Source organism: Typopeltis vanoorti, chromosome 17 (genome assembly GCF_054136105.1).
Source record: "Typopeltis vanoorti isolate ZY-2024b chromosome 17, IOZ_Tvanoo_1.0, whole genome shotgun sequence".
NCBI classification, from domain to species: Eukaryota; Metazoa; Arthropoda; class Arachnida; order Uropygi; family Thelyphonidae; genus Typopeltis; species Typopeltis vanoorti.
In genome coordinates, this window is record NC_143565.1 from 113585801 (window position 1) to 113607911 (window position 22111).

The 22111-nt window shown below is 36.0% G+C and overlaps 1 protein-coding gene across 1 annotated transcript in view; it reads left to right on the forward strand.

Moving 5' to 3' along the window:
- Nucleotides 1-22111, forward strand: part of LOC150097811 (N-acetylated-alpha-linked acidic dipeptidase 2-like) — a 309838-nt gene that overhangs the window by 81750 nt on the left and 205977 nt on the right. Inside the window, exon 5 of the mRNA XM_090406796.1 lies at nucleotides 16551-16641. Coding sequence (XP_090262922.1) covers nucleotides 16551-16641 — 91 coding nt within the window. The remainder of the gene's footprint in view (nucleotides 1-16550; nucleotides 16642-22111) is intronic.

Sequence of the window (22111 nt, forward strand, 5' to 3'; positions counted from 1 at the left end):
AATCCGACCTATGTCATTGCCTACACTAATGGATCATCTGATGAAGCACTCAAACAAGGAGGTTCAGGGGTTTTTCTAACTCTACTTGGAGGCGAGGAAATGCAAATTAAAACCAGAGCTGGCGAAATAGCTTCAAACTTCACTTGAATTAACAGCCATACAAACAGCTCTCAAATTCTCTCTCTCAAATCCAGTAATAAACATTACAGAAGGAATAACCATCTACAGTGACTCAAAATCTGCACTTGAGGCATTAAAAAATGGAAAAACAAAACTCACACAGGAAATTCTTGAACTACTAACAACTTTAAATTTGAAAAATAAGAACTGCCTACTGCAATGGATACCAGCCCATGTAAATATTGAAGATAATGAAATAGCAGACAGACTAGCCAAAGAAGCAAGATACTTACCTCAAAAATTACACCCACTATCGCTAACTGATGCTAACTCTGCATCAGTTAGCGATATAAGATTGGTAAAACAAACTATCAAGAAGAAGAATGAAATCAGTGAGATTAATGAAAATAGATAAATAACCACAATCATCACCAGACTAAGGATGGAACATTTTAAAGGCATGAAAATTCAGCCAGATGGTAGTAGGAGCTATGAAACATGCAGAACTGTCCAGGAGGTGAACTAACACCTGCCCATATTTATTCTTGTCCAGCAATTGCTGCTGCTCTACAGAAAATTGACAATAACCCTAGAGAAAAGCTCTACTCCACCAAAGTTCAACAGATTGCCAAAGCAGTTCTACAGATCCACGGTCATATCTAGAAGCCCTTCAATGAACTCAAACATTAGACGGTAAAGAGAAAAAGAGTAGAGGAACATACATTAAGAGGAAATGCTCTTAAAATGATACCCATATAGAGAGTATCAAATCTCCAAGCCATTATGTGGCCTAAACAGTGCCCCTGGCATAATATTACACGGCCTCCAACTTGGCATGATCTGACAGCATAGATTATAATGAGATTATACATCAGCTGATCAGGAATCCTCTGCAACATGTTATTATCTGATTCAGTCCTGCATACTATTAGTAGCCTACCTGCGGAACTATTTTACTTCTGTACCCTAGAAGATAAGGGAGGTACTGGATCTCTACAATATGCTTGGCATGCCCAGGAGAGGGGCTTGTTTAATCAAGTGACAATCCCAGGCAACTTAAAATTTCATCACGTCATCATTTTAATTTAAAAACAGTTTGGCCAAATAAATTGAAAATTAGCAGCTAACCATCCTTGTTCATTTAGTTTCCAGGTGGATATCTTTTAGCAGAGCACCATGAAAAAGCGAGAGTTGATTATTAAATCAGGGACTTTGATTGTTTCTCTACATTCCATAAAAAAGCTCTATATCAGGGTCTCCTCCCATTTATCTAGCTTCTTTCCATAAGTGGCCCCACAAAGAATTAAGTGTACAGTGTTTCAAATCTCTTGACAATTGCCTGGTTTTAGGAAGGCCACAATTCTTGATTTTCTCCATATTTCCTCATATATGAAAAGTATATGACTTTTTGGATTAATTCAACCTTGGAATCTCTTCTACACTAGTGGCCAAAATTGTGGAAACCTTTTGGAAAAAGTGCATTTTTGAGGTTTGATGGCTCATAACACCACTTTTTTTTTTTGGTGTAATACCATAAAATTATATATATCAGTGGAAAGATAATTTAATCAAGAATGTAATGCAACAAAGTTTGTTAAATTATCTGTATTCTATGAAAAGTTATAGCCAAATAATCAGAAAAAAGAAGCACAACGCTTAGGTTAATATGAAGTAGCTTTCCTTCATTTGAATGCAGCCACTGAGCATGAGTGTTTAGAGAGCCAATCAGGTGTTATCTTGTTTTGGCAATGAGCCAGTAAGGTCACAGTAGGATTCAGCTATTGATGTCATGTATTGGAGCTGAGAGGAGGACATTTGTCAGTGTGTTATGTGATTACTATCAAGTTGGTTGTTTTTTTTTTTTGAGTTTTTTCATTTAGTGAGCTTGTAAAACGTAATAAAATTAAAGAAATGGTGCAAAGAGTTGACTGGTCACCCAGAAAGCGATGTAAAATAGTACTATTAAGTGAACAAGGCTATAGTTATGAAGAAATTAGAAAAAAAATCAGTGGAAACTTAACCAAAGGTGGCATTTTTAAATTTTTTGAAGAGGTATAAGGAGACTCAGTCACTACAAAACCAGACTGGTAAAGGCAGGAAAAGGTGCACAACAGCAAGTGATGATAGAAGAATTGAGCGACTGTGCCTACGTGACAGAAGAAAATCATCTGGGTGTATACAATATGAATGGCGCAATGCAATGTGAAGTTGAGTGCAAAGACTGTTCGGCGCAGATTGCAGGAATTTGGTCTAGATGCTAGAATTCCACAAAAAAAGCCACTTTTTATCTTTCAAACAAAGGTTGAAAAGAGTAAACTGGGTTAAAACCCATGTTAACTGGACAGCAGAACAATGGGACAGTGTTATTTGGAGTGATGAGAGCAAAATCTCCCTGTTTGGTAGTGATGGCATAAAATACGTAAGGAGAAGAATGGGAGAAGATTTGAATCCTGATTGCATTACACCTACCATGAAACACCTACTTTGTGTTATGAACTGGGGTTGTTTGACATCAAAAGGTATGGGCAGAATTTGCACGATTAATGGGAATATAAATGTCCCAAAATACATAAATGAAATACTTGAACCCAAACTGAAGCCTTCTGTACATGATATTTTCCAAGATAATGAAGAATTTATATTTCAACAGGATTCAGCTCCATGTCATGTTGCTGCTGTGTGCAAAAAGTGGTTTCAAGATAATCATATTCCACAGCTGGAATGGCCTGGGAATAGCCCAGACCTTAACCCAATCAAAAATCTTTGGAGCTAACTAAAGAAACTTGTTAGTCAGAAGCAACCCACCAATAAAACCCAATTAATAGAAGCAATAATTCAATCTTGGTTTCACGTCATAACAGCTGCAGAACTAAAAAACTTGGTTCACTCCATGGGAAGGCGTTGTAAGGCTGTAATTAACGCTAAAGGTTACCTAACTAAGTATTAATTCATGTTGTAAGAATTTTTGTATTCCTCATTTTTTCTGTGTTTCACTTTTCTTCTTTATAACTGCTGTTCTAATAAAAAAATCATTCAGAAAATAAGGGGATAAACATCCTTTATTGTTTTATAGCCAGTAAGCGAAACTAAAGATCGATAACTACGATCTATTTTTCTACGATAAGTTTCATGCCGAAAAACTGTCGGCGAAGGCAATTCGAAGTAAAGGTGAAGCAAGCTCCCTCACTATTCTTGATATTTTCTCATAATGTAAAACACAGCTCCTAGGAGATGTAATACTGTCATTACATTATGAGGAGAGGTCACTACCCAGACCGGTTTCAACCTTTTTTGAGGTCTCATCAGTGAGTAGGTAGACCTGGAAGATATCAAAGCTTAGTGAAAAGAACTTACATACCTTCACTATACGAATGCCATAAAGGTGTAATTATATTTTAGTTAAGATAAAAAGCCAAATGGCTAGTTTTCTGGCACCTTAATATAGAAAATAAGGGGATAAACATCCTTTGTTGTTTTATAGCCAGTAAGCAAAACTAAAGATCAGTAACTACGATCTATAAGTTTTGCCGAAAAACTATCGGCGAAGGCAATTCGAAGTAAAGGTGGAGCAAGCTCCCTTTAGTTTCGCTTACTGGCTATAAAACAACAAAGGATGTTTATCCCCTTATTTTCTATATTAAGGTGCCAGAAAACTAGCCATTTGGCTTTTTATCTTAACTAAAAAAATCATTCATATAAGTTATTACATTACATTCTTGATTAAATTATCTTTCCATTGATATATAATTTTATGGTATTACTCCAAAAAAAAAAAGTGGTGTTATGAGCCATCAAACCTCAGAAATACACTTTTTCCAAAAGGTTTCCATAATTTTGGTCACTAGTGTAGGTCTGGCCCCCACTGATGAAACCTCAACAAAGGTCAAAACTGGTCGGGTAGTGCAAGACACACATCCACAAGGATGTGTATCTTGCATTATGGGATATCACATTAACATGTACTGCTAAGGCAATTGAAGTGAAGTCGTCATCCTTTATGTAATGATGTCAACGTGCAAAAATGCATTTTACATTGCCACCCAGTGTGCACACGTTATATATACTAAACTGAAACAAAAGTCTTACAAAACAATACATGGCCTTAATACATATAATAAAGTGAGAACCTAACAAAGTATTTATTAACTTATTAGCTGATATTTCATTGTTATTATATCCACCATGGATATAATAACAATGAAATATCAGGAACAGTTTGTCACATACATGAATCAACAGCAATTTGGTATAACAGTGGGACTAGTTTAAAAAATTGTAAGGACAACACAAGGAACTAAAGTCCTAATTAGGCACTATCTATGTTGGGAAAAGAGAGAAAACAAGTAATAATTATTAGATATACGAAGAACCAAAGGCTTCAATTCGGCATATGACATTTAAGTTAAGGGATATTACATCTCATATCGTTTCTTAGCTGAATAAGAAACTCAAAGAGTTTCATGCCGAATATAGTAGAAACTATATAAAGTTTGGCGATTCCAAGCGTAAGCAAATACCTGGATACTCCAGCAACTGACCCTTAAGGTAGTGCAAGCTGAGGCAACTCGTCAAAGGTGGAGCAAGCTCCGATCACTATTCTTGATATTTACCTATAATGTGAACTTAGCTCCTAGGAGCTGTATTACTGTTCCAGATATACAGAACAGTAATACAGCTCCTAGGAGCTAAGTTCACATTATGGGTAAATATCAAGAATAGTGATCGGAGCTTGCTCCACCTTTGACATGAGTTGCCTTAGCTTGCACTACCTTAAGGGTCAGTTGCTGGAGTATCCAGGTATTTGCTTACGCTTGGAATCGCCAAACTTTATATAGTTTCCTTAACTTAAACAAGTAATAATTAGATCTTAAAATGACTGTTTCCCAGATTTTTGGTAAATTTACACAGCCATATTTGTAGAGGTTTGAAGTATATTTTAAAGCTGCTGTTGGCTTCCAAAAACATTCTCTCTCTCTCTCTGACTTATGACTTCTGTGTAGCACTTTTGCTTTCTTCCACTTGATCCTGTGTGAACGGGTATCCAAGCCATAGTCTACTAGACCCGACTTGCCATAACGATAGTGCTAGATGTATTTTTTATGTTCACCAAGGCTGATGTCAACAGTTCTTCCTGTCTGTCCATAGTAAGCTAGGTCACAAAAACAGAGCACTTCATAAACTCCTGGATGTGATAAAGAAAAGAGTTTGTCCTGAGGTGAGTAGATTAGAGTTGCCAATTTGAATTAGAGTTGCATATTTAAACCATATGTTATACTTTACTTTATTATAACTCAATGTTATGCCAAATTGTTTTGTGTACTGTGATGAACTGTTCTTGTGCTCTGAAGATGCTGGATATAATATCAGCTAATAAGTTAATAATTATTAATTATTTTCTTACCACTCTGTGTTAAAATCCATGAAAATAATTAACATGGTTTGCTAACACATATGCCTTTCCATGCATTCAACAAAGTTAATATCAAACTTTAAAAGAAAAACATTTGACAGTTGTGTACTTCTGGTATGACATGAAAGTTAAACATGGACTTTGACTAAAAAATTGACCAACAAGGTGAGGATTACCCAGAGGAAAATGGAAAGATCATTACTCGGTATTACCATTCTAGATAGAAAGCACAATACTTGGGTCAGAGCTCAAACTAGAGTGAAAGACATTATAACAGTCATTAAATAATCCAAATGGCAAAGGGCAGGTCATATTGCAAAAATAACACTCAAAAATCGACAAAGTTGATATCAAATTGGTATCTAGAGATGGATAGATCGCTACTAGAAGACCAAAGAAACGGTGGGAGAATGAGATTAAAGAGATGACAGGAACTCATTGCGATAGAAGGGTCAAGATAAGAATCAATGGAGAACTTTGGGGGTGGGGCTTTCGTCCAGCAGTGGACAGAAAATGGCTGCTGATGATGATTTTATTGATATTTAAATACAGCATACAAAAAAATAAAAATTCAAGACAAAAACAGAAATTGGGAAATATTTTATTTAATGCAGTAGTTGTGCTTTCCATAAAACATAGGATTCATTTTTATTCACAGGAATCAACAGATTTTTGCTCACTCTGTGTATTCTTTTGGAAGATTGGAATGAAAATGTCTTTATATAGTGATAAACATTCCCACACAAATGGGCACTGCACTGCAGATGAAAGAAAAATAAAGTGCTATATTTTTTAGTATATCTCCCGACAGATACTGTACCGCATACAAGCAACAAAACAAAGTTTCATTTTAGCATCTAACTGAATACTTGTCCTAAAAACCTATTTCAAATTTTCATTTGCCGAAGATATATGGCCACATCTTTTCATGATGCAGTCATTGAGTGCAGAAACTAACTGACTTATGTAAAACAAATTTTCAAATGCAAGTATATGTGTTTAAAATTTTGTAAAAGTGTTCCCACTTTAGGCAGGAGGAACATAATACAATGTCTAGTGAGTTCCCATTTGAAATAAAACACACATGATGTGGCAATGCCCAGTATGAACTTGTTACAAGCTAAAAAATGTTGAGATACACTCTGTTATTTTCTATCTCATTTCATTTATTATTATTATTATGATTCAGGCCTCCATGGAGTCAAAATACTAATCTTGGGAGGTCCTTCCTCGAAAACCCGCACAAAGTCTATCATACTACTCCTTGAACTCATTGACCACTCTCACCACTCTATCAGGCAATGCATTCCACAATTCAACTACCCTCCATGCAAAGAAGTTGTGGCTTGTTAGATGTGTTTCATCCACTTAAAGTTTAAAAAACACTGACCTAGATATTGTTAGATTAGGACAAATTGAAGAACTATGTTAGTGCTACCTGAGGATAGTTAGCATTTTCCCTTCCCTATCTTCTATCAGTCATATGCTGCTTGTTTTAACATTTATTATACTTAAAAACTGATTTGTGATAGCATAATTATTGTTATAAAACTACATCATGTAAAATACTGCATGTTCACCAACTACCATATGACCCCCCCCCCCCCAATCTTTTTTTATTCAAAATTGGATATAAGTTTTCTACAACTCCTATATAACATCCAATACTTTCTGCTTTCAAAGCTATAGTACATGTTCAAGATGATCCCCATTTAGTTCAATGTATTTTTTGAGTTTAAGGTGTTTAAACAAATTTAAGGAGTATCCTATAAGTAGAAATCAGGAGGGTTTAAATTGGGGCTGTGGGGAGCCCACTTAAATTCAGTCTTGTGACTGATTTTCCAACTCACAAAGTATTTTGACAGCCCTTCTCTAGCCATAATGGTTTCATTAGACTGGCATCCTATTCTGATGGAACCAGCATTTATCCCAGAGCGATGATAAAGTGATGCCAGTTCATTCCAAAACATTTCAAGCACCACACACATTGTTGCTTTATAATGGTTATATTCCCCTGACATCAAGCTTCTCCTGGCATAAACACATCACAACCATTGCATCCTCAGCTTCCAAATAACTGGGTTTTCTCTTTCACTCAAAACGCTACTTAACCTCTAAACAGCTGTTAACATTATACAAATTACAAATTCGCTCAGCTATTGAATACTGCTCTCATGTCTGGAGTGGGGCTCTGAAAAGCTTCCTCAAAATGCTTGACTCAATACAGAGGAGAGCAATTAGACTAATAAATGACCCATCTCTCACCAACTCGCTCCCTTTACTTTCACATAGATGCTTGGTCTCTACAATCTGTATATTCTATAAATATTTCCATGGGAAATATTCGTCTGAAACAACATCAGTAATTTCTCCCACTCTGTACTAAGCCTATTTGAACACAGCTGCTGCCTAACATCCTTTCACAGTACACCTTGAAACCCACAGAACTAGTTTCATTTCCTCCTCATTCATCCCTGCTACTGCGGTACTGTGGAACAGTCTTCCCCCTGACGTATTTCCCAAGGAATACAACATACAGGCATTTAAGTCAAATGTAAACAAGTTTCTCCTTTCCCAACCCACCATCCACATACGGTACTAACATACTATAGGTTGACCAGCCAACCTCTCGTGTGTGTGGGCCCAACATAAAAAAAAAAAAAAAAAAAAAAAAAAAATTCCTTTCATTCTTCAAAGAAAATGATGTCATTTAGACCTCTCAAAAACTGTTACTCAAACAGTGCATTCTTCTGAATTTACGTAAAGGTCTTTCTGCAATTTCACGAGGTGGTTGTGACCACCAAAGATGTTTTAAAATTAACTTTTCAGGGGAATTCAAAGTGAGTCTCATCTGATATAAAAAAAAAAAAAAAAAAAAACCTAAGAAAATTTGGACCTTGGTCAATTTGAGCAATCAAGCAGTTTAAGTATTTCTTGATCATTTCTGATATTGATATAACTATTTCTTGATCATCAACTAACTTCAACTCCCTGTCTCCTCCCCCAAGTCTTTGTCCTTACATTTTCTTGTAGTTCAGTTCCCTCAATATAGTACACAGCTTGTGATCTGTTCTTCTTAAAGTGCTTCACCTTACACTTGGCCACATTAAACTGGCAGCCATTTATCTTTGCCCATACTGCTAGTCTAAGTCATCCTGCAGGATCTCTACATCCCCTTCATTTACTACTGCTCTTCCATGTTTTGCATCATCAGCAAAAAAAACTGAATATTTCTGGTCAAGCATTTCCTGTATCATTGATGTACACATTTAACAACAGAGGACCAAGTACTGAGCCCTACATTACATTACTAGTCGGAACCAGCCTTCCTCCTTCTGCACTCAGCTCTCTTCTATAAACCACTCTGATATCTGTCCATCAGTCAGCCTCTAATTCAAATCATCAGATTAATATCCATCATTGGTGTAATATTTATTTTATTTTGATTTTGTATAATTTCTTATTGTTTATGATTACCTTTTGTACTTGCTTGCAGTCGCTGCTTCAATTCTAGGCCGCTATTTAATTTAACAATAGTGATCAAAATAAGGAAGACAAAGGGATTGCCCTTGGGTAGCACCAATTCCTTTGTTTAGTACCTGGTGTTTATCCCTTTTCGGATTTGGAGAAAATTTATATTATGCTGCGCCGCCCTAAATCCTAGACCAGAGAATAACTCAAAATCGGGGAATTCACACTAGAATAGTTCACTATTATATAGCATCTAGATAATTTCATTAAGTACTTAATTCATAAAACAACTAAATTTCAATTGCAGTTGTAACCACCTTTAAGTTTTACCTCCTTCCTTGGTTCAGTTTTATGAGCGGTGCAATAGGAATAAATTCAGGCAAGTCATTAGATTAACATAAAAGAAAGACATTTAATTATCAAATCAAGTAATTTACAGGTACAATCAAATACTGGCATAGAATCGCAACGATCTTGAGAATAAGCTTAATTAATTAAATGATGTAACCTCTCTCTTAACATCTTCAACATGAATCTAGATTAGAGCTTCTATTATTGGCTAAACATTCACTCAGTAATCAACATTCCTAAAGGTTATTGTAATAACAGATTGAGAGCACTTTATGATAAAAACATATTCATACACAATCCCTTTTTCCCAGAACATGAGGTTCCCCTTTCTCACTTTGCATAAGCCCTAGAGTCCTTTCATTAACGGAACACGAATAACTTAAAGTTCTTTGCGCAAACAATGATAATCCCTTTTAGCACAATTACATAACAGAACACTTTACCAGGGACTGTGGAATTACTTGGCCTTCTCTACACTTGTCTTGGCAGTACCTCCATCTCACTGGCTATGCTCCTATTTGATGTCATCTAAGAGAATCGACCGGTGGGCTTGGACACAAGTCTCCTCCTTCGAAGTAAATAGCTCTGGCTCACTGCTATCGTGTCAAGTGGTTCAGCATGACTTGTCGATCTGCACTGGGCCTTCTGCAGGATCAGGATCAGTGCTCGCTGAAGTACTGCTTGACCGATGGGCTACCTAGAAAAATCTCTGCATGCTCCTACGACTTCCGAGGGATCTCCTGAACTTGATGACCAGTCGAACAAAGGGGAAAAAAGAGCCACGAGCCAGCAGTGCCATGCTCTATATATCACTCGCGCGATGTTTACCTTCGTACGTCACATTATTTCTCCTTTGCTCACAGTACCTCACTTACTTCTCTCTTGCACCTAGTACTGCCGTCTCCCCTAGTGGGCTCCACGGGAAACTTCCGCTCGCAATTCCTCTCTGATGCATGTGTTTTGCTTCAGGCCTTCACTTCTTCATCTGGTTATCTTATTCTCTTCATGCCACAAATATTTATACAAAGTTCACATAGTTTTAACTTCTAGAAACTTTACAATGAATAACTATAACATATTGTATAGAGAATATTACTTAAAATACAAACGTTGTTGGTAGTTTACAATTAGTCTGATATTTTCTGATATACAATATTAACTCTGGGAATGTTGTTGCTTGTTAAATCTGAATGAAAAATTTATGGATTTAGTATTGTCGCTAAGTTCAGCAGTATCACTGAGTAGTAATTTATCCAACTCCATTGTCACTTTTATTATAAAAAGCAAGCAAATTACTAAGGCAAGACTTACTCTTAACAAAAATCCTCTGATTTAGAGGTTTCTGATTCATTCAGTTGAATAAATCTTAGTAGGATTTTTTTTTTTTTTTTGCTTAATGCTCTTTGCAAGGACCTACTTAAACTATTATGAATATGCTGTTAATGTAATGGGGGGAAAAAGTTACAGAAAAATTACTAGTTTCATATGACACTGTTGTGTCTATCTAACAGATAAGCTTAGGTGTTGACAGTTATTCATGACTTATATTTTAATGGTATTAATAACACCAAACAATTTGATTTGAAATTCAGTGAAATATAAACAGTTAATAAAACATCTCTTTGATAAAATTGTTTAGTGTTAATACTGTTAAAAAATAAGTCATGAATGGACACTATTGTGTATTTCTTCAGATTGAGACAGAACACAAAAACAGTATTTACATAGGTATTTCTGAATTAACAAATGTCATTTTTTTAATTCATTCAACACAAGACTGTTCACATAGGATATAATATAGCTTGTCTCATAGTCTAATTCATTAATATGTAGATCCTTTATGTATGCTACCCAGAGTTGATTTAAGATTAGACCTTGATTTTTATTGCATTGCATTGAACATCGTATCATTTCACTTGCCTCCTTAAATTTATACATAATTATTAAATTTTATGTACAGCATTTTAGTGAGTTGCCAATTAACTTGTTAATGATGTAAATAGCTAGTCTAGATTTATGTGCCCATTGCTTTTTCCATATCTCTGATATGTCCTTTTTGATGGATTTCTCCAAACCAACATGTCGATCCAACATAACAAACTAGCATGTAGTACCGGCCTGACATGAGAATATTCAGCTAGGAAATGAATCTGTCTTTTTCTTCTTCTGATACGAATTGGACTTTCTGGTTTAAACTGTTGAAGAAGTCAGTGAAGTTATTATTATTATTATTCCGGGCAACTCCAAGGAGTCGACAGACTCATCGAGGGAAGCCCCAACATCATGTCAAGAACAACTATTCGACATTCACACAGTATCTATCATACCTTGCCTTGAACTCATTCACGGTCGTAGCACCCACAACAGACTCTGGAAGCTTATTCCACTCATTCACCACTCTCCAAGTAAAAAAACCTAGCTCTAACACCCTTGTCAACCACACTCTTGCCCAGCTTCCATGCATGGCCCCTAGTCCTCCCACCACCAGTCCTATTTTCAAAAATATCTTCTGGATCAATCTTATAGAAACCCTTCAGTAATTTGAATGTCTAAATCATATCATCCCTCCTTCGTCTATCGACCAATTTCTGCAACCCATAAATCTTCAACCTATTCTCATAAGGTTCGTTCCACAGACCTGCTATCATCTTGGTCACTCGTCTCTGGATCCTCTCCACTTCCTCCCTATCACGAAGAAACCCTGGTGCCCATAACTGAGCACAGTAATCCAGATGGGGTCTTATCAAGCCTCGATACAGAGGAACAACAACTTGTTTGTCTCTGCATTTTAAAGTATTTTTCAGAAGCCAAGTGATTTGATGAGCTGATTTAGTCACTTTTGCAATGTGCCCCCTAAACTTCAATTCTCTATCCACCAACACTCCCAAATCTCTGGCCTCATCAATCTCCTGGAGTACGGTTCCACCAATGTGATATACTGCTGCTATTCTTTTCACCCCAAAGTGCATAACCTTACACTTTGCCACATTAAATTGACATCCATTTTTCCTAGCCCAGTCCTCCAAATTATCCAAATCATCCTGTAAAATTTTGACATCCTGTGCACTCACAATTGCTCTGCCCAACTTTGCATCATCAGCAAACAAGTGAACACTTCCTCTCAGATCCTTTCCTATATCATTGATGAATAAATTGAAAAGCAGTGGTCCAAGAACAGAGTCCTGTGGCACACCACTAGTCACAAGCCGTCTTTTAGACTCCACTCCTGAATAAACCACTCTCTGGAATAAACTATCTCCTCTGGAAGTGCCAACCATTGCCAAAAACTCTTCCTTCTTGTTCCTAATACTCCTAGCATTAGTGTACATGAATTTAAGACCCCCATTAGCCCCAACCCTACCTTGATGCCTTATATTAACTTCCCATTCTGATTTGGAGTTATTATGGAGGGTTTCTTCTGATCCTATCCAAATGATAAAAACATTGTCTATATATGTCCTTCTCATATACTTGGTTTGTTGGGTATCTCTCAATAGATGTTTGTTCATTGTATAAATTAGCTAAGTGCTGAGAAATTGTTGCGCTCATGACCAATCCTTCAGATTCTTCAAATTTCAGGACTGCTATTTTGAACAAAGTGTTCTCTAGACAGTGTTTCACAAGTTAAACAGTATCAGGTGGAAAGAGATCTTTTATTATTAAGATTCTCTTTTCTTGGTACATGATGAGTGTTGAGCCCATGGTTTGCTGGTCCTTTTTCATATTAATCCATAATTATATATAATTTTGGTGTTCTCTTTGTTTAGCTGCAGTTCCAACAGTCCATAATAAGAAAGTTTACACTAGCAGCAGGTGGGCTTTATCCTTTGGAAAATGGATAAGGAAAGGCAGTTTAAACATCGGTTTATAAAGTGGCTTTGATATAAGGAACCACTATTGAGTGATTTAATTGTTCCCTGTTGAGTTTACTATTAGGTATTTAGATTGTTATTAGATGAGGAATTAATAACACAGTCCAACACAATTTTTGCTGACTTTTATATGAGACTTGTTTTTTACTAATTTGGGTGCGCTGATTTCAAATATCAAACCCATTTTTCTCCATCATGTCAGGTTTTTCCTCTGTGGCATTTTCTTTTTGCTAATTTGTAAGTTTTGATATTTTTAAGGAGGCAGTACTATTTAGAGGATCAAAAAAATCGATTTTTTAATATTATTTTCTGAAAGTATGTACTTTTAAAAATCTGTTCCTAACTTTTTATCAAGAAATTCGAAAAATTCCTGAAGATATAGCCTATTATTCAAAGTGGTGAGCAGATCAGAATCGGAGTGCTCACTACTCTCGCTTGTTAGTAAACAAATAAATGCGTAAGAACCTGCAATGGCATGTACTGGCATTTTGAATGCGAGAGAGGCCAATAATTAGATACATAACTACTTCACAATATTCATTAAAAATTACAAGAATATTTATAAAAAAATAACTTTCCCTGCTACGATAAAAAGTTATCTTCGTATCTTGCTCCAGCAAGTTTTTTTCATTTAATCTTGAAGTTAACAATTCCGATGATTCCTTTGATAGGCCCAAATCTCTTACTAAGTCATTCAATTCCACTCGAGTAAAACGTTGCGGTCCAGAACTAGAAATTCTGGCATATCCCGATCATGCTCATTCTCAAGTAAAGGAAGTCCTTTATAAATTGGCACGGCTATTTCATTGGAATGAGCAACTGGCCGAATTGCTGAGTCGAGATTTAGATACACAATTTTTTTCTTATTCTTCTTATTATAACCAGAAGTCTGAACTAAACAAAAATAGCAATCATCTACGTGATTTTTTGGTTCACGCCAAATCATTGGAATGCCAAAAGCTAATTTTTGGCATTTTTCCTTGCTCCACTGTCGTAAATTTTCTACACATGACTTACACACTTTATTTGGGGCCCATGACTTGTCCTGATCTGCAATTTTTATGTCAAAGTATGCAAAGTACACTTTCTTAACGAAATCAGTGATATTTGTCCTTTGACTGGGAACAGTAAAGTTGCCACAAATGTAGCAGAAGGAATCTACACTATTGACACAATTTCGAGTAGTAGACATGATGTTTTTTCTTCACTGCTGACTAACATGCAATTAACAAGACAAAAAAACCAGAGACTTTATTGAAACGTTATAAGCGCTCATCATACTTTCACGATCGATTAACGATTGACTGATTTCGATTGTTCTTTGTCCGCTATGACGTATATAGCATTCGTTTGTTTTAGGCAGTTGTCATCGCCTACTTTTCATCACCTAAATGTATTAGGTCGGTTATCGGCCTCTCTCGCATTCAAAGCGCCAGTACGTGCCGTTGCAGGTTCTTATGCATTTATTCGTTTACTAACAAGCAAGAGCGGTGAGCGCTCTGATTCTAATCTGCGCACCGCTTTGAATAATAGGCTATATCTTCGGGAATTTTTCGAATGTCTTGATAAAAAGTTAGGAACAGATTTTTAAAAGTACATACTTTTAGAAAATAATATTAAAAAATCGATTTTTTTGATCCTCTAAATAGTACTGCCTCCTAAAAACTATCAAAAACTTACAAATTAGCAAAAAGAAAATGCCATAGAGGAAAAACCTGCCGTGATAGAGAAAAATGGGTTTGATATTTGAAATCAGTGCACCCAAATTAGTAAAAAACAAGTGTCAGATCATAATCAGCAGAAAAAAAATTTTTTTTTGTTGGCCAGTGTAATCTTTTTATTTTTTAGGATTATATCCATTATTGCTGAAACTTTTTAAGATATTTTGTAATTCTTTTTCGAGTATAATGTTTTTGGACAAATGACTCGCTCTGTATGCTAGTGTTTTTAATCAGCCATATATTTATGCAGGAAGTGACATAAATTGATTTTTAACCCGGCATTAGTAAAGTGGGGTGTCACAGACCCCAAAGATTTTAAATCGACTATAACTTTTTAACAACGTGTGGCAGTGAGTCATGCCTCAGTATAGCTTCCCTTGCTACTTGACGCCATAGACAACAGGCTGTTGCATGCAAGCAAGTTTAGTGGGCCCCCACCTTACTAATGCCAGGTTAAATATCTGTTAGTATATGCCTGTGTTTTCTATAGATACCATAACAGTTATCCAGGGGTCTGATAACTCAAGTATCTGAAATGGGAGACATCAGTTGTTTAAAATTTCTATAGTAAATTTTATTTTAGGGCTTAGGTTATATAGTTATACCCAAAATATATTTAATATACAGCTTCAGTTATTTTGGGATCAGCTTATTGCTACAGAACACTCCTAATTTAAACAAATTTGGTTGTAAAAATCTTCCAGGTGTTTAAGAGACTGTCATCCTATGTCATCCTAAATCACCTTTGCACCCATCAGAGAAGCACAGTCAAAATATTTGAATAATTGCTTGAAATTCTTGTTCTTATTCACTCATGCTTTGTTGTTATTAATTTTGAAAATGCCTTAGTTACTGTAGGCAAATTACTGGATTAAAATATTAAATTTTTTACCTGTTTTGATATGCCATTAAAATTGTTTTACTAATTTAATATTTACTATTTTTATAAATTAGTAAAACATTAAAATTGTTTTACTAATTTATAATAGCACATTAATTTATATGCATTTACTATTCTTTGTGAATGGGATAGTTGTAAAATAATTAGGATATGCAGCAACACCTGTTCGAAAACCTGTAAAAAGTAAGGAAAAGCCTCTAAAATTAAACTATATATTCACATTCAGCCGCCGTGGCCGGCGAGTTGCTAGCATATCCGCTCTCCAGCTATGGTTCGAATCCCGCGGGCATGAATGTTTGTGATCATCTGTAAAGATACTGGTGGTGGGCAGTAGATGTCGTTGGTGTAGATGGTGATTGTAGTTGCGGTTCATTGTAGTTGGTGAACTGAGTGGCGGAAACAGAGTTGTAGACTAGGCACCCTCCCTCGATGAGTCATTGGACTCTCTGGAGGTGTCATGTAATAATAATAATATACATACATTACACAGGAGTTCTGTTCTTTAGGTAGATTGTTAACAGTTTCTGTGATGAACTGTATGTGATGCTGTAAATCCTGACACTATCAACCCATTCATAGTCACCTGTGTTATTAATATATTTTGAATTATTCATCCATTATTAGTTTACTTCATTGCGAATGATTAGTTGATCAGAATGATTTTTCTGATAGCGATCCAGATATATTGACTTTCTTTTATATAGCTGGTATTGCTCGTGTTCAAGAAGATTCTTCAATGCTTTCACCTATTCCAGTTCATACAATTACCCCAAGTGTCGCAGTTCATTTATTAAGGTAAGAATGTGTAAAATTATTCTTTTATAATAAGCAAAGATAATTTCTTTACTGAATTTTAAAATTTGTATGAATTAATGTTAATAATGGTTATTTAATAATTAATTTAATAATAAAAAATAATTTAAGTTAAGGGTATAAAAATCCCTTATTGTTTATCAGCCAGTACTACGATCTGAACATTTCATGCCGACAAGTGACCACTTGGTAGTGCCACACCAAGGCAACTCGTTGCAAAGGTGGAGTAAGCTCCCTCACTATTCTTGATATTTTTTCTCATAATGTAAAAACACACAGCTCCTAGGAGATGTAGTACTGCTTTACATTATGAGGAGAGGTCACTACCCAGACCGGTTTCAACCTTTTTTGAGGTCTCATCAGTGAGTAGCTATACCTAGAATATCAGAGTTTAAGTGAAAAGAACTTGCATACTTTCGCTATACGAATGCCAGAAAGGTGTGTCACTATATTATATTATAACTAAGATGAAAAGTGCCACTTGGTGTGGCACTACCAAGTGGTCACTTACGCTTGGATCCGCCGACAGTTCGTCGGCATGAAACGTTCAGATTGTAGTCTTCGATCTTAGTTTCGCTTACTGGCTGATAAACAATAAGGGATTTTTATCCCCTTAACTTATCAACCTCGCCAGAAAAATAGCCGTCTGGCTTTTCAGCTTAGTTATAATATAATATGTTATAATATAATATAGTGACACACCTTTCTGGCATTCGTATAGCGAAAGTATGCAAGTTCTTTTCACTTAAACTCTGATATTCTAGGTCTAGCTACTCACTGATGAGACCTCAAAAAAGGTTGAAACCGGTCTGGGTAGTGATCTCTCCTCATAATGTAAAGCAGTACTACATCTCCTAGCAGCTGTGTGTTTTTACATTATGAGAAAAAATATCAAGAATAGTGAGGGAGCTTACTCCACCTTTGCAATGTGTTGCCTTGGTGTGGCACTACCAAGTGGTCACTTATGCTTGGATCCGCCGACAGTTCGTCGGCATGAAACGTTCAGATCGTAGTCTTTGATCTTAGTTTCGCTTACTGGCTGATAAACAATAAGGGATTTTTATCCCCTTAACTTATCAACCTCGCCAGAAAAATAGCCGTCTGGCTTTTCATCTTAAAAAATAATTTAATAAATTTTATTTAATTTAAATTAATAATGGTTTTGGTGGTATATTGTGTGTGTAGAGTAGATTTATCGCACCTGAAGGATAAGCTGTGGTCTGTGTTTGGCAGAAAGAAAGAAGGATTTGTACAATGCTGATGGACTGCATCTAAACGGTTTTAGTGTTAGGTGTCTAGAGAAAGACCTTTGTTCACCTGGCATGCTGAAGCTCAATTTCAGGCAAACTTAAGCAGTTAGAGTGGAAGCAGGTGAATTTGTGTGAAGGCAAGTAAGTGAGTGTGAGAATGACAAGTGTAGAATCTAGTTTCTCAAGCAAAAATATTGAATAGGGTAGTCAATTCAGGAATCCACAAATCGTATATCATTCCTTCTGCAAAACCTACATATAGACTCGTTAACTGACAGTGCCCTACTACTTAGTTAACCTCTATCATAGAGTGGTAGGAGACTTAGTCTTCACCTTCTCACTCTTCAGTTTTGCATCTTCTAACTCTTTTATATCCTCTCTGATAAAATACTTCTTGCCTCTCAAATCATTTGTGCCAACCAAGACAATCATTTCCTTTTGACTTACCTTTTTGAATCTGGATGGCAGGATTAATACTGTGAATTTCTGTACCAGGGAAGCACTATTTTGTCACACTTTCATTAGGTACTTTTCATATTTTAGTCAATAATGTTAGGTTAACTTATTGTAGTTTTTGTTTTACACCAATTTGTGATTGAATGAGCTATTTAGTTTGTAAGTAAATCTTTTTTTTTTTTTTTTTTTTGTTTAAATGAGATATCATCAGTGGTGCCAGTATGTGGCACCATACCGATGAAATTAAAGGATATGTGGAGGGGAACTGGAGAGAGAGAGAGATAGAGTGTATTAAATGTTTCAAAAGTGAATGCCTATTAGGTGGCAAAAATGCAGCAAATGATAGTAGAGTGGAAAGTACCATCAGTAGGATGGAAAATTATGTTATTAATGTTGAATGTGCAGCTGTGAAAATAGAGGAGATCGAAATGGACATTAATAAAGAAATAGTTGCTTGAATGTTATCCTTCATAGGACAAAACATAATATTGAAAAATTGCAGAAGCAGCAAGAGATTAGCAGAGCTGAAAAGAGAAAGAAGCAGGTTGTCTGAAGTAATAATAAAGACCGAGTGAACAAACAAGAAAAATAAGTTAAGGAGAAAATTATATATGGAGACTCAGTGATCTATTACAACAGTTATTCAGTTTAGTCAGGGACTTTTGCAAACTTGTAGCAGATTTATTTAGAAGTATAACATCGTCCGCATAAAGCAAAGAGCTGACATTAACATCTCCAATTCTGATATCATGTTTAATAGTACTTTCCTTCATAATGTGATCCATATAGATAATGAATAACAGAGGGGATAATGTACATCCTTGTCTCACACCAGATTTAACATTAAACCATCTTCCTGTACTTCCTTCAATTCTAACTGCCGACTTAAAACTCAAATACAGACTAAGTGTTGCTTGATATAATGCCCATTGACACCATATAACTTTAGCGTACTGAATAGCTTCTCTCTTGGCACCTTGTCATATGCTTTTTCCAGATCGACAAAACTTAAATACAGATCTTTGTTATATTCCCATGCTTTCTCAACTATTTGTCATAAAGTGAAAATCTGATCCTGACAGCTTCTATTTGGCCTGAATCCAGCTTGTTCTTCACCAAGTTTTTCTTCAAATACTCCTCAACCGTTTCTCAAGTATACTTGCGTAAATCTTGCCAGGAACACTTAGCAGGGAAATACCTCTGTAATTCTCGCATTCAGTTTTATTTCCCTTTTTATATATGGGTACTATGAGAGCTCTACTCCAATCATCGGGAATTCGTCCCTCTGTCCAGGCTTTCTGAACCATGCAGTGCAGCCATTGTAAGACTTTTATAACACCATATTTCAGCATTTCTGCTTGAATATCATCTACTCCTGCTCCTTTCCACATTTCACGCTTTTGATGGCTTTTTCTTCTTCAAGTATGGATATATGTTCCTGACTGTATGCCTGTTGTGTGTGTTTTACCACTGTGCTATCACTGCTTGTTTCATTTACCAATTTTTCGAAGTAATTACTCCATACTTCAAGGATATCTTTTTCTACTGTGTTTTCATGTCACCTTTATCATCTCTAACTCCTTTTACAGCACTCTTTCCTCCATTTCTAAGCCTTCAACAACACCTCCAGAATATCTTACCACCTTCTTGATATTTATTTTCTATGTTCTTGCTAAAGTCCTCCCATGACTTTTGTTTAGCTAGTTTTACACAGTGTTTAACTTTCTTACATTTGTCTCTGTATTCTCTAAGAGCACAAGCTGACTTATTTGCCAGGAACTTTTGATATGCTTTCTTCTTTTCCTTCACTGCCTCTTTAACTATCTGTGTCCACCCTGGAGTTCTGATTTTTCTATCCTTGCAGACAACCTCACCACATGCCTCTCTGACTGAATCAATCAGGGTTTTCTTCAAGGCTTGCCACTGAATCTCCAAGGTTTGGTTCCTGTTCTCAAACTCTTTCATTTTTTTTCAATAATCTTTTGTGTATTTTAGTCTATAGTTCACATCTGAGAGCTGCTCAACTTTTATTCGTTTTAAAACTTTCTTACATGTTATTCTTTTCAATACGAAATTCAATTTTATCCTGCTCAAGACTAAATAGTGATCACTTCCAATTAGACAGAACTTAAATAAAAATAATTCTTGAATAGTGTCTTAATAACTCCATATTGTTGTGAGGGGGGGGAGGATTGTTGGTGAATGTATCTGCCTGTATGGGTGGGTTACCACCCCCCCACAACAATATGGAGTTATTAGGACATTATTCAATGGGGCTAAACTAATCTGTTCAAATAACCAAGCCCTAACCACTGAACTAAATCACATCCTTAACACTTTCTCAGCCAATGGCTATCCCCCCAAAAAAAATACTAAAACCAGTTATCCACAACCCCCCCCCCCTTCACAAAAAATATTACTCTAAATCCATCACCATTCCCTACATCCGAGACACTCGGAAAATATCAGCAAAATCCTAAAAAAACATGACCTCTTGTTACAGACCATGTAGAAAATTGGCATCCATTATCCGCTCCACTAAAGACCAACTACTTCTCCTAGACCTACCTGGTGTATACCAGGTCCCTTGCAGCTGTAAATTGTCCTACTATGGCCAAACAGACAGGACAACAAATATCAGAATCTAAGAACACACGGACTATATCCGATTTCACCAGTACAGCCATTCTGGGCTTGCAGACCATGCTCTGGATACATGCCACAGAATAAGGTGGAAGAAAGCCACAGTAATACACCAGCAAGTTCAAATATGAAAGACTATTCATGGAATCAGCCTCAGCCCTTAGTTACATGCCAAACCTCAACAAATTTGGATGCATGAGACTGCCCCCAAATTTGGGAAGCATACATCAGAAGAACTTCAGCCCAAAGACCAAGAACACCTAATATAGCCCACCAGGGGGTATCATCAGGACTTTAGGAAAACGGTAGCTTCCTCGCTTCGTTTCTCATTTGGAGTTATTAGGTTCATGTGCACGTGTCTTTATCTTAAGTTCTCATGAAGATGGCAACGTGACGTTGCCGAAATATTGGAAAGTATATATTAAAGTTGATTTAATTTATATTTCTAGTGTACACTGTCAATTCCTTAAGTATTAATTATCAATGAAATAATTAATAAAAAAAAATAATATGATGGTTAATCGGAAGCTATTGCAATGTTTATAAATTGCTTCTTTGGATACATTTGCATATATTTGTGATATTCCATGCGTACACATAATAGTTCACATGAGTGCACGTGCTTTGGTTCGGAGCATAGCATCAGTAGCGTTGCTAGTGCAAAACACGTGGTGTTTAGGCTGTTGCTGGAGTAATTTTTAGTTAAACCATTATTAATATCAGTTAATATGTCTGGGATTAAAAGAAAATGAGTAAACCTTTCTTTTAGGCGTACATGGTGATCAGAATATATTTTGAAAAATTATGGAGACAACTACTGTGTTTGAGTAAAACTTTAGTTTAATACAAACCAAAATCTACACTCGAACATTTCGACCTTCATATCAAAGTCATCTTATAGAGCATATACAGAGAAACAAGCTGCACTCCAATCTACATCGTTTGCTAAAGTTACTGACTAACTGTTACAACACTTATTGGCCTGATTTCTGGTGGAAAAAAAAAACCTTTACTATATCAATGCTAGAGTCCTATTATTATCTATTGGTTACAAAATTACATTGGGCTCTAGAGCAACATGTTTATCATCATCATGATCAAAT